This window comes from Pongo abelii, chromosome 18 (assembly GCF_028885655.2).
Source record: "Pongo abelii isolate AG06213 chromosome 18, NHGRI_mPonAbe1-v2.0_pri, whole genome shotgun sequence".
NCBI classification, from domain to species: Eukaryota; Metazoa; Chordata; class Mammalia; order Primates; family Hominidae; genus Pongo; species Pongo abelii.
In genome coordinates, this window is record NC_072003.2 from 67829545 (window position 1) to 67853239 (window position 23695).

The 23695-nt window shown below is 53.4% G+C and overlaps 2 protein-coding genes across 52 annotated transcripts in view; one reads left to right on the forward strand and one right to left on the reverse strand.

The window, feature by feature from the left end:
- Positions 1-20773, forward strand: part of PRMT7 (protein arginine methyltransferase 7) — a 47766-nt gene extending 26993 nt beyond the window's left edge. For 12 of the 50 annotated variants that reach the window (XM_054535021.2, XM_054535032.2, XM_054535022.2 and 9 more), the window contains 13 exons: positions 1464-1705; positions 1930-2110; positions 7888-8015; positions 8358-8493; positions 9427-9510; positions 9839-9886; positions 10509-10598; positions 14387-14592; positions 15533-15704; positions 17861-18021; positions 18856-18952; positions 19209-19357; positions 19985-20773. In XM_054535021.2, the coding sequence (XP_054390996.1) occupies positions 1464-1705; positions 1930-2110; positions 7888-8015; positions 8358-8493; positions 9427-9510; positions 9839-9886; positions 10509-10598; positions 14387-14592; positions 15533-15704; positions 17861-18021; positions 18856-18952; positions 19209-19357; positions 19985-20069 (1779 nt within the window). In that variant the 3' untranslated portion in view covers positions 20070-20773. Of the gene's footprint in view, positions 1-1463; positions 1706-1929; positions 2111-7887; positions 8016-8357; positions 8494-9426; positions 9511-9838; positions 9887-10508; positions 10599-14386; positions 14593-15532; positions 15705-16487; positions 17832-17860; positions 18022-18294; positions 18370-18855; positions 18953-19208; positions 19418-19984 lie in introns of those variants that run through there. The other 38 variants (XM_063717699.1, XM_054535040.2, XM_054535033.2 and 35 more) reach the window with 19 other exon arrangements.
- Positions 20774-20868: 95 nt separating this feature from the next.
- SMPD3 (sphingomyelin phosphodiesterase 3) overlaps positions 20869-23695 on the reverse strand; it is an 89958-nt gene continuing 87131 nt past the window's right edge. For both annotated transcript variants that reach the window (XM_024233760.3, XM_054535044.2), the window contains one exon: positions 20869-23505. In XM_024233760.3, the coding sequence (XP_024089528.1) occupies positions 23404-23505 (102 nt within the window). In that variant the 3' untranslated portion in view covers positions 20869-23403. The remainder of the gene's footprint in view (positions 23506-23695) is intronic.

The following is a 23695-nucleotide window of genomic DNA, read 5'->3' on the forward strand; positions in this document are numbered from 1 at the left end:
CAGGTATTGGCCTGGCAGATGGAATATCTCTGGTAGAGGAGAGCAGCACGTGCGAGACGTGAGACTGAATTGGTGCGGTGGCTCCAGAGCCTGCTTTGGATTTGGTGCTGTGTGGGAGGCAGGAGAGATGGGCTTAGCAACTGAGGCTAGAGAGCTGGGCAGGGGCTAGATGGAGCGGGGCTTGGGGGCCATGCCCAGAGGGTAGCTGTCAACTAGAAGGTGGGGTGGCATCGCAGGAGGGTTTGAAGCAGAGGATTGACAGCAGATTTATGCAGGCAGATGTGTGGAGGGCAGTTGGGGTATAGGGCTGGAGGTTGCGGGTAGGTTAAAAGGCTGTGGAGTCGTCCAGACACTGTGGTGCAGTGGGCCTCAGCCAAGGCTGTAGACATGGGCCTGATAGGTGGTCCCAGGAGTTAGTGGTCCCTTAGGTGTAGAGGTATCCATGCCAGGGTTTGGGTACCTGTATTGGATGGTGGTGCTTCCTGTTGACTGGGAGCGCAGGAAGAGGGGTAGCCTTGGGAAGGTTGGGAAGTGGTGAGGGCGATTCTTCTGGTTTAGACAGAGTTTGAGCTCTCTAAAGGTCAGCCAAGTAGAGAGGCCCATGAGGCCCAGAGATGCATGGATTTAGTCAGTGAAGAGGGCGTGGTTGAGGTCACTCTGGAGAGTGTGGAGGGAGACAGTCCGGACCAGGGAGTCCCCTTGTGAGGCGGGGCAGAGGAAGCACAGCCTGGGGAAGGCAGCAGGAGCGAGTCCAGTTAGAGCAGCATTTCTCTACCAGAGCAAGGTTGGGAGACGCCTCGCAGGGAGGCCAGTTATGCTGCTAACCTTGTACCATGCCCGGAGCAACCCCCGCAGCAGAGAATCATTTGGCCCAAGAGGCCAGTGATGTCCTGGTGGTGAAAGCCACGTGGGTAGCAGCTGTGAGTGTGCTCTTGCCGGGTCCCTATTGCCTGGTGCATGGAGGACGTGGAGTGGATGCATGAGGTAGGAGGAAAGCTGGACAAGGAGCCGGAGCTGCAGCTCTAGGGACTGAGTGTACAGGAATGCCCAGCGGCACCAGAGGGCTGGGCAGCTGAGGGGCAGCATGGTCCACAGGGCTTTGCCACAAGGAGGCTCTTGTTTTGGTGTTGGGCAGGAGCGGCACTGAAGGGACGCTGAGCCCAGAGCCAGGATCACCACCCAGCAGCAGGACGTGAAGCATTGAAGAGTGCCAGGTAGCCAGGAACTTAGCTGACAGAAGTCATTTTAGGCACAGTGTGTATTCTTTTTGAAATGTAGTACCTTTTTTTTTCCCTTTTCCAAGGGCATAGGGCTGAAAACAGTTCACTGTTCTAATAGTATAAGGTGTTGGGCATTATGGAACCAACCTAATGTTAAGGAATAAACCTCTTTTGATCAATGGGAATTACTGTGGGTCTAAGCACCTGGTTTTTGTCTGGTTTTGTTTTTTAATATAAACTTAGGAAAATTGTGAGGCCGTGCCCCACAGAGCCACCGTCTATGCACAGCTGGTGGAGTCCAGGAGGATGTGGTCGTGGAACAAGCTGTTTCCCATCCGCGTGCAGACCAGCCTCGGAGAGCAGGTCATCGTCCCTCCCGTGGACCTGGAGAGCTGCCCTGGCGCACCCTCTGTCTGTGACATTCAGCTGAACCAGGTGTCACCAGCGGACTTTACAGTCCTCAGCGATGTGCTGCCCATGTTCAGGTACCAAGGAGCCACCATAGGTGATGGCGCTTTGAGACATTTGATGGAAGTTGGGTATTAGGAGGTTCTTTTTGAGTGGGAAGGAAATCTAGCTGCTGTCACCTGCCTCGAAGGCAAGAGTCCTTTGCAGCCAAATGTCATTGCCAGTGAGGTCACTGTAAAAGCTTAAAAAATGGAGTGTGTGAGGTTAAACTCTGCTTACATTCTTGAATATTATTCCTCAGCATAGACTTCAGCAAGCAAGTCAGTAGCTCAGCAGCCTGCCATAGCAGGCAGTTTGAACCTTGGACATCTGGCCGAGCTCAGGTGGTTCTCTCATGGTGGGACATTGAAATGGACCCTGAGGGGAAGATCAAGTGCACCATGGCCCCCTTCTGGGCACACTCAGACCCAGAGGAGATGCAGGTAAGAGGTGGGAGCCGAGCATGTGCCCTGTCAGGAAACTTGTCCACTGCTGTTCATGGGAAAGTAACAATTGAACCTTAGACCCAGGAGAATTTAGAGACCAGGAGGGCTGTGTCAGAATCAAAGACAAATAAAAGTTTTTAAAAAGCAAGCAAAGGTACTACCTTACCTAGCTGTAGTAAGGTAGCCTTCCCAGGGTGAGCTCATGGTCAGCACCCGTGGACACAGTGAGCAACAAAGTTGGCTTTCCTCTCCCGCCTCCTCATGATGCAGCCACCCTTAGATACCACCCCTCATCCCCTGAGTAATCCCAGGGGGCTCCCATCAGCTTGGAATAGAGAACTACAGCCTCACCTTCTGTGGCCTCAAAATCTCCTTTCTCCACCCTGATAGAAAGTAGGCAGAGGACATGAAAGACAGAAAAGGAAATACAGATGATGGGGATAGTTGCACACTGTCCCTCATAATAAGAGAAATGCAGTATTAGCTGTTCACAGCACCTGTGCTCCCAGCCTCTCAGGAGACTGAGGCAGGAGGATTGCTTGAACCCAGGAAGTTGAGGCTGCAGTGAGTTGTGATTGCATTACTGCACTCCAGCCTGGACAATAAGATGAGACCCTGTCTCTTAAAAAAAAAAGAGAGAGAGAAATGCAACTTTAAACTGCAATGAGATATCATTTTCACCTATTAGTGAATAAAGTTTAAACAGTTTGCAAGCACACTGTTGGTGAAGCTCAGGGAAAAAGCAGGAAAGCGAGTCGTCAGAACGTCTCAGGTAGAAAGCAATGTTGCTTCCAGATGTGGGGCTGTGGCTGGATTTGCGTCTGTGCAGAATAGATGTGTGCAGCCCTGGTTTAGTAGAAAAAGGCCAACCTAAAGGCCACTAGCAGGGATCAAGTCCATTATCCTTTCAGTGGGTGAGGCAGCTCTGTGTGCACTGATGTGGGACAAGCTTCAGGGTGGATTATTACCTGACACAAAAATAAAGGTGCAGAATGGTGTGTTGTATGGCAGCACTGGTGTTAGTAAAAATAGGAATATATGTGTTTGTGAGTGGATAGTCATGTGTGGTGTACATATAAGGACGTCTTTGGAAGAATTCCCAGAAATTCGTAAGACTGACTGCATCTGGGAATGGGGACTGGAGGTTAGGGGTGGAAAGGAAACATGTTTTTCACTATGCGTCCTTGTATACCTTTTGAATTTTCTCTCATGTGCTTGTGTTATTTACACCCCCCATCCACCCTCCTTCACTCTCACACTCAAAGGAAAAGAAAGTGGGAAAGGTGTGTTGGAATTGCCTGATGGGTTCTTCCATCAGGCAATTGTCTGTTTTTGTCTGTTCAGACAAAACCAATTTGCTGACACCATGGCATTGCAATAAAGAGTTTAATTGACACGAAGCCAGCCACACCACGTGGGAGACAGAGTTGTTGCTCAAATCAGTCTCCCTGAAAATTCACAGGCTACAGTTTTTTGTTTGTTTTGAGATGGAGTTTCGTTCTTGTTGCCCAGGCTGGAGTGCAATGGCGCGATCTCAGCTCACTGCAACCTCCACCTCCTGGGTTCAAGCAATTCTCCTGCCTCAGCCGCCTCCCCGAGTAGCTGGGATTACAGGCATGCGCCACCACGCCTGGCTAATTTTATATTTTTAGTAGAGACGGGGTTTCTCCATGTTGGCCAGGCTGGTCTCAAATTCCCGACCTCAGGTGACATGCCTCACCGGCCTCCCAAAGTGCTGGGATTACAGGCGTGAGCCACTACGCCCGGCCCAGGCTAGGGTTTTTCAAGGATAGTTTGGCAGGCAAGGGAGTCGACTTCTGGGTGGAGTCATCAGACAGAAATGTAGAAACCCGAGAAGACATTTCAAAGGGTCAATCTTAGTTTCTACAAGTGGTGGTATCTGCAGGAGGAATCAGGGAAGGTTGCAGATCTTGTGACCTAATAATGGCTTCACCTTAGCGGAATTCAGCCTCCTCTCATCCTCCTAACCTGATGATCTTTCATTCAGTTTAAGTTTAATTTTGGGGAAGGGCGGTTATCATTTAAAGTATTAACCAGCTGGGTGTGGTGGCTCACGCCTGTAATCCCAACACTTTGGGAGCTCCGGGTGGGTGGATCATTTGAGGTCAGGAGTTCGAGACCAGCCTGGCCAACATGGAGAAACCCCACTTCTACTAAAAATACAAAAATTAGCCGGATGTGGTGGTGCGTGCCTGTAATTCCAGCTACTCGGGAGGCTGAGGCAGGAGAATTGCTTGAACCCAGGAGGTGGAAGTTGAAGTGAGCTGAGGTCACGCCACTGCACTTAAACCTGGGTGGCAGAGTGAGACTCTGTCTCAAAAAATAATAAGAATAAAAAATAAACTATTAACCAAATGTCTCCCAAAGTTAGCTTGGCCCAGACCCAGGAATGATTAAGGGCAGTTTGGACATTAAAGCAAAATGGGGGTTGGTTAGATGAGATCTCTTTCACTGTCATAATTCTCTCACTGTTTTTCACAAACACAGTTTTGGTTTCAGGGCCAAGAAATAGAACCTGTCTCTACCCAGGAGCACCTCAGGAACCATCCTTTGTCCATGGTCCAGCCTGCCTGGCCTTAACCCGTGGCTTTGTTTTGAATGCTCACCTGCTGGTTCTAGGTGTCCACAACATTGTGGAAGGCCTTAGCAGCTTCACCTACCCCATTCCCAGAGTTACTGTTTAGGCCGAAGGGTCGTGACTGCTGGGGGATTGCTGTCAATCAGCGTACCCATACCGACAGCAGCATGTGAGACTAAGAAGTATGTGAGCTTCCTAGTCTCCCCTCCACCTTCCAGGTGCCTGGCCGCAGGTGGGTGTGTGTCCAGCCAGGGCCTGCCAGCTTCCCTCTGCAGGCTGTGTGTGTGTCACTCTGAATTCACCCACAGAGTTGAGACTGGCACTGCGCCACATTCTTCCTAAGACTGTGTTGCAGAGTTAACATAAGAATAGCATTAACATGTTAGTACTTTTGGCTGGTGGCTCACTCCTATAATCCCAGCACTTTGGGAGGCCAAGGCAGGTGGATCACCTGAGGTCAGGAGTTCAAGCCCAGCCTGGCCAACGTGTTGAAACCCCGTCTCTACTAAAAATATAAAGAAAATTAGCCAGGCATGGTGGCAGGCACCTGTAATCCCAGCTACTTGGGAGGCTGAGGCAGGAGAATCGCTTCAACCTGGGAGGTGGAGGTTGCAGTGAGCCGAGACTACACCATTGCACTCCAGCCTGGGCAACAAGAGCGAAACTCTGTCTCAAAAAAAAAAAAAGTTAGTACTTTTAATTTGCATATCTTCAGAGCACTACTATGTATTTTTTCTCCTTGATTCCTCTTAGTAGACAAACCAGGTAACCACAACCATAGCCAACCCGGGACTCAGCAGGCTCCAGGGATTGGAGCAGGGCCTTGTGTCCAGGAGCAGTAGAGTGGGTCCTGCCCCTGGTCTCTTGACTGTGGGTCTTGTGTTGTTTCTCTACCAGCGTTGACTTTTGGATTGGAAATTTGAAAGCTGCTAATGAATCTCCCTCGTGAATTCATGTAACTGCTTTGATCCTAAGTATATTTAGTCTGTCTCACCTTGGCACAGTGGGTTCTATCACCAGCTCCTCAACATTAGGACCCAGGAGGTCCCTGTGGTGGGAGTATGGGAAGGACATGATGACAGGGCAGTGCCGTGGGAGCCTAGGAGGGGTCGGGAAAGGGTTCTCCTGTCTTCTTCACATACATTTGCATAGTGTGGGAATGAATAAAAGGTTTAAAAGAACCTGTGTTATTCCTCTTACTATTTATTTTTCCAGAACATATCTGGTCAGATTTTCATTTTCTAGTTTTTATGTTCAAGTAAGCGTCTTAAATGTGTGGGAATGTCATTCTCCTGCCTTTTTGTTAAATGCAAGACCAGGTGGGTGGGCCCGTTCCTTACCTGTGCTCTTGGAGTCCCACAGGGCCAAATTTTTCTTAGTTCCTGAAGGTGACAGAATGAGCAGGCATTCGTCTCATCAGAGTTGAGCCAGGCATCTCCTGTTTTTGTTTGTTAGAGACAGGGTCTTGCTCTATTGCTCAGGTTGGATTGTGGTGGCATCTCTTAGCTCACTGCAACTGTGAACTCCCGGGCACAAGCAATCCTCCCACCTCAGCCTCCTGAGTAGTTGGGACTACAGGCACTTGCCACTATGCATGGCTAATCTTGTGTTTTTTGTAGAAATGGGGGTCACTGGTATGTTACCCAGGCTGGTCCCCTACACCTGGCCTCAAGCAATTCACCAGCCTTGGCCTCCCAAATTGTTGGGATTACAGGCGTGAGCCACTGCGTCCAGCTGGCATCTACTTTTTAGGGCAGTTCTTCCTTTTTCAAAAAGAAGCTTAACAATTATGAGAGAAATAAACCTCATTATATAAAATAAAAATATCACTCATGGTTCTCCCTTTCACTCAAAATAGCTCCCTTTGTTTGATCTCTCTCCAAACGCGTGGGTGTCATCGGTGCTCATCTCTGTTCCGGGCCCTGTAGCCTTCAGCAGCAGCGTTTAAGATGTCTGTCCGTATTCTGCACGAGGGTTTATATCCCATTCTGAGTGCTGGCCATTTGGGTGGGTTCCAGTTTTTGCTGGTATAAATAATTCTGTGATTTGCATTTTTATGTGAATATAACTCTTCATTTTTTTTTTGGGGGGGGTGTGTGGTTTTCTTAGGCTAGAATCCTGTATGTGGGGTTTGTAGTAAGGACTAGCACAGCTTATTAAAAATTGACTGTGGATCATTGTCAACCATGTTTCACAATTTAGAATATTCAGTTATTTAAATACTTCAATTTAATTCAAAGAATAAGCTAAAACCTTTTTGTATTTTCCCCTTTTTATTTTGAAAAATTATATATCCACAGAATAAGTGAAAATGAACACTGATAGTCCCTTTATTAATTTAAATTTACCAGTTGTTAACGTTTGCCACACCTGCTTTGTCTTTGTCTTTCTGCCTCTCTCCCTGCATCTCTACACACACACACACACACACACACACACACACGCATGTGTGCACGCATGGGCGCGCGCTTTTTTTTTTTTTGCTAAATCATTTGAAAGTAAGTTGCAGACATCTGACACTTTACTTTTAAATACTGCAACACTTACCTCCCAAGAATGAAAACACTCTGCAACATAAACGAAACACATGATCACACCTAAGAAAAACAGTGGTTCCATAGTATTGTCTAACATATGGTTCAAAATAAAATTTGTCTCCAGAAGTCCTTGATAGCTTTTGTTTCCTCAGTCTACGATCCAGTTAGGTTTAGTGCATTGAGTTTGACTGTTTTGTAAATTCCGAGTATGTTAAAGCTTTTGGAATGCGTGCCATGGGACTATTCTGAAAAGGTTCCCCACAAACCACTAGTTTTAAACCATTGTTTTTTCCTTCAAAGGAAACATTCAGCACAGCTCTACCTGTTGAAGAGAGAGCTTTGGTGCTACTCTGATGGGGTGGGGACTGGAGCCTGCACTTGTCCCCTCCCCTGAGCCACTCTGGCAGATTGCTGCTCTTGGCCACATTGTGTCTTCCTAAAGCTAGCAGGGTTCCTGCAAACTTTTGGGCCACTGGCCTCTGAGTTTAGAGTTTATTTATCTCCTTGGCCACAATAGCCAGCTGCAGTCTACATTGTGGACGTCCTGAAAACTGGCAGTTCTCTGGCATTTGGCTCCTGGATTAGAAGCATTGCTCATACTGCAGCTTGTTGACAGCTGACTCTGTTCTCCGTTTCAGTGGCGGGACCACTGGATGCAGTGTGTGTACTTCCTGCCACAAGAGGAGCCTGTGGTGCAGGGCTCAGCGCTTTTTCTGGTAGCCCACCACGATGACTACTGCGTATGGTACAGCCTGCAGAGGACCAGGTACGTCGAGCCTCGTGGGGGTGGAGGATGAGCCTCTGAGACTTGTATGTAAATTCCCCATTTACAGATCCTCTGGAGGTGCCAGTGGGTCGATTTGTGTCCGGACAGAATGATATAAGAACAAAGATTTGTGATCGATGTGTCAGTGCCCATTCATGTGTACCCAGGAGAGGCTGTCATGGGTTGCTGGAGTCTGTTTAGAGCAGATGCATAGGAAAAGTCTGGAATTAGCGGGTGCTCTAAGCTGTCATGCCTACTGGAGACCAGTGTCCAGATTCATGCCCTCTAGAGACCTGTGGAGGCGCTCACAGCCCATGTCTGTTTGTTCATCTCCTGGCCTAGCCCTGAAAAGAATGAGAGAGTCCACCAGATGCGCCCCGTGTGCGACTGCCAGGCTCACCTGCTCTGGAACCGGCCTCGGTTTGGAGAGATCAATGACCAGGACAGAACTGATCGATATGTCCAGGCTCTGAGGACTGTAAGTGTCCAGCCTCTTGGCTGCTTGTGGGGAAAAGGGAAAAAGAAGTTTGCCCCATGAACCCCAGCACTCTGCTTATGATTTGCTGTTTCTTTCCTGTGTCCTCTTGTCTATGAGTGGCTTCAGCGAGCGCCTCCTGGGGTGGGCACTGGAGCAGAAAGCGGGAGAGCCTGGGGCTGGACTTCCTGAGGGCTTGTTCTCTGCTCTACTGGGAGAGCCTCTGGCTGGGCTCCTGCTGGACGCCTTTGCCTTGTCAGACACAGTCATTGCTGTGGGTGGTCACAATGGATTAGGCCACCCCTCTCTTTTCATGTGTTGTCACCTTTCTAAAATTTTCTAAGATGTAAATCTGATCATGTCGTTCTCCTGCCTGAAAACCTTTGCTCCCTGCTACCTGTAGCAGGGGACTCGGCCTGGGGATTACAGATGGGGCTTAGAGGGAGGGTCTCTTGAGGCCTTTGGGGGTGTGTACAGAAATAAGTGTGAATGTGTGCATTTTGGGGGATGGGGGGAGGATCCAAGCCATCCTGAGTTTCTCTCAGGAGGGGTCTGTCACCCAGAAAGGCATCCTTGCCTTTGGGGAGTCAGTTGTGAACACTCGAGCCTTGGAGGCTATCAGCTGTCTGTGCTCTCATCAGACAGGGAAGAAGCCTGTTGTCATGGACTGGGAGGTGGCCTGCAGGTGGGGCAGGCCTTCAGCGGGGTCTCTAGGCTGGGTTGAGGAGTGTCTTTTCTGACATTGGGGACAGGTGGGGAGACGTGAGCAAGGCGGGCATGTTTGTGGCTGGGGATGGTTGCTGCATGAGGATGCAGGGGGATGGTCCGAGGTCTGGGCAAGTGGGGTGAGAAGGGAAGCATTTCTGACAGCTTGCCAGCAGGAATCTTCTGGCAAACTGGTGGAAGCCCTGTGCTGAGGTTGCCCGTTCCCTGCAGGTGCTGAAGCCAGACAGCGTGTGCCTGTGTGTCAGCGATGGCAGCCTGCTCTCCGTGCTGGCCCATCACCTGGGGGTGGAGCAGGTACTGACGTGCACCCTTGTCAGCCTCCTGATGTGTGCTCGTGAGTTAGGGCATTGTGTGGTCCGGGTGCACCATTCTGTGATCAAGGTGCTTTGCAAAGGCCACTGTCGTGGGCGCAGCATGCTCGGGTCGGGCTGGGGGTTGCCTGTGCGTGCAGGCAGGCGTCAGGCCTCAGAGCTGGTGTTCAGGCTGCTCAGGGAGGGAATGAGTGCAGGGAGGGTTGTTCAGGTGTGTCCTCTGTCTTAGGATGGTCTTGTCGCATTTTAATCTTTAATTTCTTCTCTGTTAAGTGAATATCTTACAACTAATAGCGTGGTGTTCCCTCTAGGTGTTTACAGTGGAGAGCTCAGCAGCTTCTCACAAACTGTTGAGAAAAGTAAGTGAGAATTGTTGTTGCTGAAATAGTGAGAGGACCTGTGGGGTCTGGGTTGATGGCTTTGAAGTGGCATTGGCCCCGGGGGAACGAAGGAGTGGCAGCTCGCTTGCACCCCTGTGTTGTCTTGGTTGCTGCCTGGAGAGCAGCCAGAGGCCTTGGGGGCTGTCACTGAAATAGAGGCAGGCATTTGCACTCTGCTTTGTGTTTTTGTGTCTGAAGAAGTTTAGGCTTTTCTCCTCACTTCACATAAAGCTACTGTTGCGGTAGAATTGAATGTAGGATGTGTTTCTGGGACATCACTGCTGAGGGAGCCAGTGCTCACAGCCTGATGGGAGATGGCATTTCTCTCCCTGGCCAGTAACTGGTTTGATTTCCTCTCCAAAGGGGAGCTCCCTTCGCCAGAACTGCAGGCTCTCACTGAGTCCTGGTGTGCACCTGCAGGAGAAATTTCTTTTGCTTTTATCACATTCTGCTCCTGATCTCATCCATGGTCTATAGGATGCCCCCCAAGGAGAGGATTTCCACAAAGCAGATAAAAGTGGTGTTCCAGAACTATTTGCCAGAAAATTCAAAGCGGAGAATTACTGTATGAATACAGTAATTTTATGGTTTTTTTTCTAAGATCTTCAAGGCTAACCACTTGGAAGATAAAATTAACATCATAGAGAAACGGCCGGAATTATTAACAAATGAGGACCTGCAGGGCAGAAAGGTGAGTAGCAGGAGCCTTTCGGTCACACTGGGCTGTGTTAGCGTGGGCAGCACGGCACTGAAGTAGCCCAGGCCCCACCCTGTCCCTGGGGTCTCACAGTGGGTCCTCCACGTAACCTTACCTCCTAGGAGCTCCCACCATCAAGGGTGTGGTGAAGCTTTCATGGAGCTGCCCGGTGAGCAGATGGGTGCACTGCTCTTTTTTTTTTTTGAAAAATGGGGTCTCGTGCTGTCGCCCAGGCTGGAGTGCAGTGGCACGATCTTGGCTTACTGCAGTCTCGACCTTCCAGCCTCAAGCGATCCTCCCACCTCTCCCGAGTAGCTGGGACTGTAGGCATGTGCCATTATGCCTGGCTAATTTTTGTATTTTTTGTAGAGTCAGCATTTCATCATGTGGCCCAGGCTGTTCTTGAACTCCTGGGTTCATGCAATCTGCCAGCCTCAGCCTCTCAAAGTGCTGAGATTACAGGCATGAGCCACCACACCTGGCTGTAATGCTCTTAGCTCAGCCTCATCTCTGCTCCTTCAGGTCAGGACAGAGCAGCTCTCTTGGGGTTCCTAGGAGCAGAGCGTGTCCTTTCCTCTCCACCGCACTCCTGTCTTCATTCCCCGTCCACGACTTCCTGCTGCAGTCAGGCTTCCAGGCCCTGAGACTGCTTCTGCCAGCAACCTCGTCGTTACTCTTACGGTCTCCCTGCAGGCTTCATCTGCTCTACCCGCTTGTCCTTGTGACCCGGGACTTCTGCCTGTGCTGGGGAGGTCGCTTTCCCCTCACCTTCCTGGCTGCTCCTTCCCTTGCGCTGCTCCGTGGCACTCTCCCCGTGTCCCCCTCTTGCCCCTACTGCATCCTCTCTAGTAATCATGTTCCTTCTCATGTGTGAATCAGTGACCGTCAGAGCTGGCCTTCACTCTTTACTATTTTGGATTCAGATCTCATTTCCAGCTGCCATCCTGTCACCTTTCCTTGAATATCCCACAAACTGGACTCACCCAACGTGGAGCTGTCATCTTTCATCTTTCCTGCCAGTCTTTCTTTAAATAACAGCTTTACTGAGCTGTAGTTGACATACCACAAAATTAATGCATTTCAAGTGTACAGTTCAGTGATTTTTTAAGTAAATGTATGGAGTTAACCGTCACCCAGTCTCATTTAGAACATTTCCAGGCCAGACATGGTGGCACATGTCTGTAATCACAGAACTTCGGGAGGCCAAGGTGAGAGGATCGCTTGGACCCAGGAGTTCAAGACCAATCTGGGTAACATAGGGAGACCCTGTCTCTATAAAAACAAAAAAAATTCACCGAGTGTGGTGGCACGTGCCTGTAGTCCCAGGAGGCTGAGGTGGGTGAGGTGGGAGGATCGCCTGAGCCCAGGAGTTGGAGGCTGCAGTGAGCCGTGCTTGTGGCAGAGCACTACAGCATGGCTGACAGAGTGATATCTCGTCTCTAAAAAAAATGGGAATGAAAAGAGAATATTTCTGTTACCTCCCAAATTCCTGGGAGCCTGTTGATAGTCAGCATTCCCATGCTCCAGGCCTGGCAGCCACTGGTCTGGTTTGTGTCTCCAGTATGTGCCTCTTCTGGCATTTCTCAAAAGTGAGGTACACAGTGTGTGATCTTGCGAGTCTGGCTCCTTTCACTGAGCATAATGTCTTTGAGGTTCACGCATTTCGTTCTTTTTAAGGCTGTGTAGCATTCCACGGTGTGGCTATCCATTCACCTGCTTATGGACATTTGGATTGTGTCCAGTTTTTGGCCACTTTGAATAAGGCTTCTGTGAACATGGGTTCACCGGTCTTAGAGAGGATGTATGTCCTCAGTCTGTTATGCAGATGCCTTGGTGTGGATTGCTGGGTCGTGTGGTAGTTACGGTCAACTTTTTAAGAAGCTGCTGAACTGTTGTTTGAAGTGGCTGTCCCTTTGACATCCCCATCGGTAACGTCTGAGGGTCCAGGTTCTCGGATCCTCACCAGCACCTGGCATTGGCTTTTTTTTAGCATAACCATTTTAATGGGAGTGTGGTGATGTCTCCACATAGTTTTAATTTGTATTTGCCCAGTGACTGATGATGGTGAACATTAGTTCGTGTGCTTATGTCTTGCTTGGTGAAATGTCTATTCAAGCCTTTTGCCCATTTAAAAAATAACAGTTTTATTGAGATTTAATTCGCATACCTTATGATTCACTTAGTGATTTTTGCATATTCATAAGGTTGTGTAACCATCACCACATCAGTTTAAGAACCCTTTCATTACCCATTGGCGGTCACGCACCATTTGTCCGCGGTCCCCCAGCCCTGGGCACCCACTCTTCTCCTTTCTGTCTTTAGCTTGCCCATTCTGGGCGTCTTGTGTGAATGGAATCAGACAGTGTATGGTCTTTCATGGCTGGCCTCTCATGTGACTTCGTGTTTTCAGGGCTCATCCATGTCGTAGCCTGAATCAATACCTCATTTCTCTTTCTTGCTGAATAAGATTCCATTGTGTGGATAGACCATGTTATTTATCTGTTTATCAGCTGATGGACATTTGGGGGGCTCCTACTTTTGGGCTGTTGTGAGTAATGCTGCTATAAATATTCATCCACAAGTTGCCTTTTTTCTCCCTCATAGATGAGGGCATAGGAGATGATTCTGAAAGCCAGTGTGTGGTGTACCGGTAGACCGGGGTCATGTTGAATTGGAGTGGTGGGAGCGGGCGTTCTTGCCCTGTTCCTGATGCTGTGTGAGGAGGCCAGGAAGCACTCAGGGCAGCCCTTTCTGTCTGCCAGCATTTCCTGCTGCATCTCCATCATCTCTGACTGGCCCTGCTTTGGTGCCTGTCTGCTTGGGCCCACCCAGGGTCGGCTGCCTCCTTACCCTCTGCCACTCCTTCCTCTCCTCCCGCCCTGCAGTCTCCAGGACTCTTTCTGCACTCTCCCAGGTCGCCTCCGTCCCCAGCACCTGCAGGTTCCCTTCCACACTTCATGGTCCTCAGCAGCATCTTCTAAATCACATTCCTTCTGATTTTGAACCCCTGATGAAAGCTTTTAGTGACACCCACTACCCCCACCGCTGCCTCCAGGATGAGTCCAGCCCCTTACACTGTCCTGGCTGCCTTGGGCTGGGCTGGCTCCTGGCCAGCTCCACACCCTCACCTTGGGAGGCCTTGCTGTCTCCCGGCCTCACTCTTGCCCCTGCTGCCCCTCCCTCGGCCGTTCAGGCTCCTTGCCATGCATGTGTTCATTTACTCACAAGTGTTCACAGAACATCTGGTCACGGCACTGGCTCACTGCTGGGGATGCTGGGCCGCCAGTCCCTGCTCTTGTGGTGCTCGGAGCCTGGGGAGGGAGACGGAGACAAGCCCTGGTAAGTCCTGAGATAAAGCGTCCAGTGGGGGTTGACAGGATGCCACTCTGGAAGCCCCATCTGGCACGTTTATTTCTGGGCTCCCTCCATGACACCCTTCCTTGCTTTTTTCTGTCACATGGGGTCAGCCCCACTTTGTTTGCTTCCCTCTTCCGCTCTGCTCTGCTGAGCACGGGACTCATATCTGGTTGTAATCTTTACAGCCTCCAGGGCAGGTACAGAGCGCCCTGCTGCCTTGCTTGTTTGTTGACTGAGGGAGGGAGGGACTGATGAGGGAGGGGAGGGAATGAGTGACTGAATGAGTGAGTGACTGAGTGAGGGAGGGAGAGGGAGTGAGGGAGTGACTTGAGTGACTGAGTGGCCTGTTGCTTCCGTGTTCCTGTTAACACTCCTGGGCCGAGCCCTCCTGACGCCTGGGCCCTACTTCTTGCCCTGCTCACCAGGTCTCTCTCCTCCTGGGTGAGCCGTTCTTCACTACCAGCCTGCTGCCGTGGCACAACCTCTACTTCTGGTACGTGCGGACCGCTGTGGACCAGCACCTGGGGCCAGGCGCCGTGGTGATCCCCCAGGCAGCCTCGCTGCACGCTGTGGTTGTGGAGTTCAGGGTAGGCCACCCGGGGGATGTTGCAGAAAAAAGCAGAGGAGGCGGGTGGGAACCTTGTTTTCTTGCAGGAACCTTGGGTTTCTGTAGAGCGGCTCGGGCCTTGATGATTTGAGCTTGTGTTTTCTTTCTGTGTCAGCACACTGTGGGGTTGAATAGAAGATGCTTGCCTTTTTAAAAATGCGATAATTTGACATACGAAATGGAAATGGCTGAGTGTTGTCATTTTACAATTGTGGCTTATCAGAATAATTTAAAAATTTAAATTAAGCGTTTCAGAAGCCATGCCGTGCGGCCTGCTCTGCTCTCATTAATAGCCGAAGCTTCAATTGTTAAAAGCATTTTGAGATGGGAGAGTCCGCTGCTTTATGCAAGAAAAAACGGAAAAGCTTCCTTTTAATTTTCCCATCAAAGCAGAACCATAGTCACAAAGTCATTTTGGGAAGGGCATTTTTATTAATAGGATTTAAAAAGCTTTACCCTGGATGGAGAGTGTATCTCATTTGATGAGAGTGGTTTTCTCTCCTAGCCTAGTGGCTCCATCACTGAAATTCTGGGCATTTCTCCTGTGTTACTTGTTTACCTAGTCAGATTTCCACATGAATTCTGGTTTTCATGGCCAAAGAGGGGATGTCACGATCCATGCGTGCGTGTGACCAGGAGGAAGGGAGGGAAGGCCGTGTGGCCTGAGTGTCCTCTGGATTCCTCTTGGCAGGGCCTTTTTCTCTCCCCAGCATCCTCATGAACTGGAGATGATGCTGGGGAGAGAACTGGCTTACAGATTTCTTCCCGAAGAAATGATGTTCAGGATGGCCCGGATAGGAGTGTGCAGCCCCCAGCCTGGTAGCTCTGGCTGACTGTCCCTTATAGGAGAGGACTCAGGTGTCTCGTCAGAGCTTGCAGGTTCCCGCCCAACCCAGTCTGTTACAGAAACCGCTGTGGATCTTTGTTCTCTCTGAGCCCCTTCATACTTGGGGGTCTCTTTCAGGTTTGCAGGGAACAGCAAGATGCGCCTCTTGTTCTTGCTGCCACACTTCCCTGTGTCCTGGCGGGCGGGTGTGGACGGGGCTGCTCCTTCCTCACAGGACCTGTGGCGGATCCGGAGCCCCTGTGGTGACTGCGAAGGCTTCGACGTGCACATCATGGATGACATGATTAAGGTAGGCAGGGCCACACTCTGCGTAGTCCCCCCCGCCTGCTCCTGTGGCGCAGGCCTCTGACAGGGTCCCGGCTTGGGCAGCACAGGCTCTTCTGTTGGGGGCAGTGAGGTCAGGTGCTGCCATTTTGTGTGGTTCACCATGAGCATTGCTTGGTACCAGCTCTGTTCTTGGCTCTGTGCTGTCACCCTGTGTCAGAATCTCCACTGGGCCCGCACATCCTGTCATTGCAACCGCCCCCACCAGTGCCCGCAGCTTGTTTTCTAGTGGGGCAGCCTTTCCAGAGGCCATCTGGGAACCTTCTTAGGCAGCCATTTCCACGGCGGGGGCTCCGTTTCTGGGAGGGGTACCTGAGGAGTGTCCCACAGGTTATTTACATGGTAGGGGTTAGCAACTGGGCCTGCGTTCTCCAGAACCATGGGCTGTCCTGACAGCACCAGTGGTCCTTGGATTCATGAGGACTGAAGCTGAGGGTCCTGTTCCATCCACATGAGAGGGGCAGGGTGAGGAGCATGGGCCGTGCTGTGTATTAAGGAAATGCACGTGGCTCCTGCTTGTCATCCCAGCACTCTGGGAACCTGAGGCAGGTGGATTGCTTGAGCCCAGACGTTTGAGACCAGCCTGGGCAATATAGCAAGACCCTGTCTCAACAGAAAATACAAAAAATTAGCCGGGCATGGTAGTGCACACCTGTTTTCCCAGCTACTCAGGAGGCTGAGGTGGGAGGATGGCTTTAGCCTGGGAGGTTGAGGCTGCAGTGAGCTGCGTTTGTGCCACTGCCTCCAGGCTGGGTGACAGAGCAAGACCCTGTCTCAAAAAAAGACATCTCATGGACACCAGAGGAGCGGGAAGCAGCGGTGGCCCCGCAGCAGCAGCTGTGCATCGGGAGGTGGGGCTTTTCTGCTTCTGCTCACCTTTCTGCTCACATTTTCCCATAGCGAACATGGATTTCCTGTGTGTGAACACTTTTTTAAGTAAATTAAACCTTGTGGATATTTTCAGTTTGCATCTTACCTGCCCCTCACAGCAGACCATTGACTGTTAGATGCTTTTAGAAATCTCCTTCGTGCTGAGCCCTGCGTGCTCTGGATCCATGCGCTCTACGCCTCCCGTGGGTCCCTGCTCATGGCCTGCCCACCCTGGCTGTCCCTGTCCCCTCTTGCTGATACGGTTCTGCCACTCTGGTCCTGGGCCAATGTCTGTCTCTCGTGTGCTAAGGCGGATGGCCGAGGGTGGTGGGTATCCCACAGTGGGGTGCCAGGCATTTTTACTTCTATGCTTTCCAAATCCACCTGCCCTTCCTCACCCTCAGCCTGGCCCTTCCAGTGCCCTGTCTTAGACCTGGCGCCACTTCATACGACCAGCCAGGCCCAGGGCCCCGGGCATCCTCCCTGGCAAGTCCTCCCATCCCCTGCCATTGGTCTTCGTGCTCCCAGTGAGCCTCCGACCCAGGCTGTCCCCTGACTGCTGCCGTCCTGGTTTGGGCCCCTCCTGCTCTGGCCATCCTCCACACGGAGCCCACATGAACTTATAGATCTGAGTCTGGCCACATCCCCACTGCAGGAATGCCCTAGCTGGCTCCCCATACCACCCCTGCAGAGTGGCCCGGCTGGCCTGGGTGCCCTGGCCTGCTCTCCTGGCTTAGCTCTATCCTCAAGGGCCCCTCTGGCCCTTCTCCTGCCAGCTCCCATTTGACCGTCCGCTCCCCTCCTCCAGGCAGCTTTCTGCATCCCTCCTGGATGCAGGTGCCCCCAGCCTGCCGCCAGGCACTAGGGCTGTACTGTCACGCATTTATCCCTCCCTGTGGTCTGGGGCCCACCTGTCAGGGCCACACAGCTGTGGTGGTCACCAAGTTTCTAGGTGCTGGGTGTTCTCTCCAGTGATGTAGACATGTGGTCCTCAGAACAGCTTGAGACAGGCGGTACCACCCCATCTTAAAAATCCGGAGAGCGAGGCTCAGAGCCAGCGGTGCCTGGGGAGCCACTGATGAGAGAGAAGTGGCAGAGAGGGGGAGCCGCTGGTCTGCTGGGCGCTCGGCATCTTTATGGGAGAACGCACACCCCTTGTGACTGCAGTCAGTGGGAGCCAAGCCGGGGAGGGGTCCCTCTGTCTGGCTGCTGGCCTGTCTCTGCAGCCCCCAGGCCCCCTTCTGTTCGCAGCATGCCCTGGACTTCAGGGAGAGCAGGGAGGCTGAGCCCCACCCGCTGTGGGAGTACCCATGCCGCAGCCTCTCCGAGCCCTGGCAGATCCTGACCTTTGACTTCCAGCAGCCGGTGCCCCTGCAACCCCTGTGTGCCGAGGGCACCGTGGAACTCAGGAGGTGGGTGCAGGGAGGGCTGGGGTACAGGGAGGGCTGGGGGGCAGGGAGGGACTGCTGCTTCCCCTTGGAGTTCTCACCCCCGTGGTGAGTACAGCTGGCCTGGGAGACGCTGACACGTGGAGGGGTATTAGTCCTCCCCACAACCTTGCCCTTCCCTGTCAGAGTGGCCCTGCGCGTGTGGTGGTTCCCACGGTCCTGTGTGTGCCAGTAGTGGGGGAGCCAGGAAGGGCTCTGCTCACCCCCTACAGCTGAGGCTCCCTTGTTGGATCACAGCTCAGGAAGATGGGAGCTTAGTTCCTGTGGTCACCGATGCACCGTTTTCCTGAACCCTCCTGGGAGCTGAAGCAGGTCAGGGTCAGCAAGTGCTGCTTGCATCCAGGCACGGGCAGCCCTGTCCCGCTCCAGCCCTCACCCCATCCTCGCCCAAGGAGTGACTGCTTCCCCTGGAAGCACCTCCAACTCAGGGCAGGCAGCCAGGCAGGGCAGGCGCCATCACCTGAGCTCCCGGGGTTGCTGTCTGGGGTATCAGAGGGGCCTTCCAGCCTTCAGTGCCAGGCTGTGCCTCAAGCCCCCCGGACCCTGCAGCCACGCCGGCCCTGCCCCATGTGTGGCCCGGCTGCAGGGCTCGGGTTGGCTCAGGTGGGGGCTCGGCTGCAGCTGTTCTGGCTGGGGTTTTTCTGAGGAACGTTTATGTAGCTGCAGCACTACAAGCTCCCGGCAGGGCAGGGCAGGAAGTGGGGAAGACCACAGGTTTCTGGAAAGCCGCAGGAGCTGCAGCTGTGCCCCCCTGCCTCTTGTGTGACTACTTCTGCTGGGCCCCCCTCTCCTTGGCAGGCCCGGGCGGAGCCACGCAGCGGTGCTATGGATGGAGTACCACCTGACTCCAGAGTGCGCACTCAGCACTGGCCTCCTGGAGCCTGCAGACCCCGAGGTAGTGCCTGCGTGCCGGGCCCAGTGTGCGTGCAGACCCTGAGAGCAGGCGCCGCCTGGGGAGGCCTCCCTGCCCCCATGCCCTGGGTGTTTCTGTCACAAGTTCTTCTGGCCAGATGATGACCCCCCAGTGGTCCTGGGCCATCTGGCCCCTGAGCAGCTTCTCTCTGCTGTGAGCTGCCTGGGCTGGAGGCAGGCTAGGAAGGAGGCTTAGGTGCCAGGGAGCCCTCACCGCCTTCCTGCTCTTCTTCCTACAGGGGGGCTGCTGCTGGAACCCCCACTGCAAGCAGGCTGTCTACTTCTTCAGCCCTGCCCCAGATCCCAGAGCACCGCTGGGTGGCCCGCGGACTGTCAGCTATGCGGTGGAGTTTCACCCCGACACAGGCGACATCGCCATGGAGTTCAGGCTTGCAGATACCCCAGACCACCCTTGAACAATAAAGTGGCCTGAGGGCTGGGGTTCTGAGTGGCTTATGGCTTTCTAGGGGGGAAGGCTGAAGGCCCTCGTCTCCTCTCTGGGAGCTGCTCGGCCTCAGGGATGGGAAAGACTGTGCCTTGTTGCGTCTTTGCACTGCTGGCCTCTGGCTCCAGCTGTGGCAGGGAGCATGAGAGGGTGACTGAATTTGGAGCCCTGGAGGGGCTAGGGAGACCCCTCTGCTTGTGCTTCTGAGGTGCTGAGAAAGCTCCAATGCAGACACATCTCTCCCCAGCTGGGGAGGGAGTGGAAGCACGGGGAGCTTGTGGGGCTGGCTGGCGGGGTTGTCCACGTCGCCCTTGGCGAGCAGTCCCCATGGCAGGAGCCTGTCCTGCCTGTCCCACTCTCGAGGATCTCCGGGTCCCTGCTCTTCTGGCTTCTGCTAGGAGGGTGGAGATTTCTGGCCCTCTAGTGGGTGGAGATTTCTGGCCCTCTAGTGGGTGGAGATGCTGAGTTGTGGCTGGGTCTCTGGGGCTTGAAGACTCTGGCTGGGCCTGGGCTGAGAGGCCTGGGTTCTGGCCCTTTCACCTGACAGGTAACTTCAAACCACATCCATAGGTGTCTGGCCTCAGTGCTGCACCAGCTGGTGGCCTGCCAGGACCTGAGACTGGACACAAGGCAGCTGTCCCAGAGCAGTTCCTGAGATGCAGGCCCAGGAAAGCGACTGTCAGGGGAGCTAGGAGGCAGCCCTGTTCCCTGCACCTCCCTCAGGTTGGAAAGCCCCTCCTGCAGGTGGGGTATGGCAGGGAGCAGCCCCTGCCCAGCGCCGCTTCACCAGGGAGGCCAGTAGGCGCCGTGGCCTTGCTTCTCTCACACACTAACCCCCCTTTGGTTATGTCCCAGCTCTCAGAGGTAACAGCAGACACCACGTGAGAGAACCCAGTGGCCTCTGGCTTGCAGCTCAGGAGGTGAGGCTTGTGCCACGCCAGCCGAGCTGCCTGTATGAGCAGAGTTCCGGTGTCCTCGGATTCAGGGCAGACTTGGGCAGCGCCTGTCCTGCAGTTGGGGGCAGGAACTCCCTCCCCTGCCCCCAGGCATGCCCCTGAGGCCTGGCCCCAGCTTGTTGCTGAAATAAGTGGAGAACACCAGCCTTGAGCCTCACAGTTTTATTTTCTCCTCGTTATCCATCCTTCCTTTCAGCACCAATAAGGAAAAAGAACACCTCTCTTTGCAAAATATTTTATCAGGTGTAAAGATTTGTTTTTCTTCTAGGGAAGAACCGTCTGGATGTATATTTGATAATGTTTTTACCAAAACCGTAGGTGTGCTTACCATAGAAAACCCCTAATGTCCCATGAAGATACAATACAGAAAAAAATACAGAAATTAAAAAAGTTTTTCTTTTTATAACAGTATTTCTAAATCTCAGCAAGTTAAAAAGCAATAGTTAAAAAGCATCAAGATTAATATACTTAAAACTTAAGGTGGTTTTGGACAAATGAAAATGAACATTTCCTTCCTCAGCGGCCCCTGCGCCTCGTGGCTTCCTTTGAGACTGGGCCTAGGGCAGGAACAGAGTCTTGGTATGGGCCTCGGGTGACCCATGTGCCCACCCCTGCTAGGCCTTAGATGCCACAGAATCTGAGATCCAGCAATGGTTCACTTTTAAAAATCAGTGGAAGGGCCTGGCCTGTACACAAGGCCCAGGAGTCCACAAGCAGCCACAATGAGACACTTGGTTGGGGGTGGGGGGTCCCGGCCTTGGTGCTGAGGGAGGTGTGCGGGGGCCTGGGGGCTGCACGTCCTTACTCTGGACGCCAGGACCTGACTAGGCAGAGGCGACCTTGTGTTGACAGAAAATGACTTGCCTAAGGCCGCCTGTGAGGTGGGAGGGGAGGAGCGTGCAGCCCTGACTCCCACGCCTGCTGCCCCGGGAAGGGGGTTGCCTGGGTGGGGAAGCTATGTTGGGGTCTGGTGTGCGGGCCCTGCCCAGGCCTCAGCTGCTCTCCCTGTGCAGGCAGTCTGCAGGCGGCTCGGGGTCTAGGGGTCCAGGGCCGGTTGGCCCAGTCGCTTGTGTGAGCAGAGTCCCAGCTGCTTCTGGGAGTTGGGGGCCTCCACAGCATGAAGCCCAGTCAAGGCTCTCAGGCCAGACCCTTGGAGGGGTGGGCCGAGCAGAGAACCCAGCAGGACGCTCGCCCTCAGCAGCCTCTTCCTGGCTCTGGACTCTGGAGGGGCAGGGCTTGGGCCCGGGCAGACGGTACTTCCCAGGCCAGGTGAGTTCAGACAGGCCAGTGTCACAAGGATGCACGTCCTAGCGCCAGGCTCCCCAGGCTCCGCAGCATCGTCTGCCCCAGCACAGGGCCAGGCGTCTGGCTGGCCGCGTGGCCCCCTCTTGGTCCCTCTTGCAGCTCAATGGGTGACAAGGCACAGCATCAGGGCACCAGCACCAGGAGGGGCTGACAGCAGACAGCAGGTCCTGGTGCTCCCTCCAGCCTCACCAGGCAAAGCCGGCCCTGGGCCAGGCTGGGTGCAGGGCCAGGGCGCCACGAGGAGCGGAGGTCAGCGGGGATTGTCAAAAACAGTCCCTCAAGTTAAGTCTCAAACTTTGAAACAGACAAAACCTTCGCTGCATGACAGGAGCAGCCTGGAGTCTGTTAAAGGCAGGTGGGCAGAGGCAGTGCTGCCGAAGGGGCCTGGGGGCTGGAGGCAGATCGGGGACCACGGGCTGTTGGCCAGCTCTGCCATGCTGAACTTGGGTGCCAGTACCACACCCCTGCCCTGGGCATGTGGCAACTGTCAGCCTTGCTGCCCCAGCCCGCTCACTGGTGAGGGCCAGGCTGCTCTCTGCACCTTGGCTTCCTGCTTCCTAGGCCGGGGTCCCCTTGTGGCCTTGGTGTTGGCTAGGGTAGCAGTTAAGGATGGGCCTGGGAGGCCAGAGCCACAGCCCCACCCGGGGGGCAGGCAGGGGTTCCTGAGCTCAGCCGGCACGCAGGTGGGGCACGTCCCCAGGGAGGGATTGGTCCCGAACCAGAGAGGTGTCCGGTGGGGGAGAGGATTGGCAGAAAGAAGAGGATGTGTTGGTTTTGACAGAAGAGAAGCTACAAATAGATTATTTTCAAAATCAGGATCCCCCCACCCCCCTTTATGCTGAGTCCCTTCTTCCTGTAAAAAAAAAAAAAAAAAAAAAAAAGTGGATGCTCTCTTCTCGGATCCCCGTTTATGGCTCCACTGCCCAGATGGGAGGCTCGCAGAGGAGACCCGGGGCACCAGAGCCTGCCAGACCCTGTTGTGCCTGAGCTGGGGAAGGGACCCTGTCTCGGGAAGAGCAAAGTTCTGTGAATGACTTACAGACCCTGTGAAGTGAGGGTTGGTTTTGTAATTAACCTTTTTCTGTTTTTCTTTTTAAAATGTAATCGCCCTTGAATGCGAGACCCTGGGAAGAGTCCTGGGCTGGCTGGTAGAGATGCAGCCCTTGGACCCTGCGAGAGCTGGACCACACTGGAGGCGGGAGAGCTGGTGGCCGTGCCCAGGAAGTGCTTCTTTGGCTGGTTCTGATTGTGTTTGGAGTTTGGCCTTGGGTGAGGCCCGAGCAAGGGGTCTGTGGCTACGGCGTGGCACGTGGCATGCGGGCAGCGTGCATGCGAGGGTGCAGGCATGCGAGACGACATTGGCAGCAGACAAAAATAAAGAACCCTGGACGAAGCTTAAGAAGAGATACAGAGAGTACATGAACCCGGTCCTCATACTAACCCACGGGTTACAAACTCGGTTGTGCTGTAGATTTGTAGAAAATCGTGTTGTGAAAGAATGGCACTGGTTAGGCAGCTGGAGGCTCCCGGGGCGGGCCTGACTCCTCTGTCCACAGTGAGGCCCAGAGGCGCAGAGCAGCGCAGCTTCCAGGTTCCCGGGCACTGACTGTGGCTCCCTCCCTGTCCCTGCCCTCCTCCTCCAAGCACCGGGCACTCGATGGAGGGGACATGGCCCAGGGATGGGCTGTAGCTCCAAGGGCTGGCAGAGGCCCCGTTGCTCCGGACGATCTATGCCTCCTCCTCCCCCGAAGACACCATCAGTCGCATGGCTACTGGCAGGTGGTCCGTCAGGCCGGACAGCTGGGTGATAAAACTGAATTCTTCCACCTCCTGGGGCGAGTGGGAGAGGGGAGAAACAGCCTGGTCAGATTCCAAGGGCATCTTGCAGGGAGCGGCCTGTGGATCCCCGAAGTGAGGCCCCGGGGCTGGGGTGGGCTGAGACCTTCCTGCAGTCAGAGGGATGGGGCCTGGAGGACCTGGGGCCCTAAGGGTCTGAGGGAGTGATGGGTGTCATTGTAAG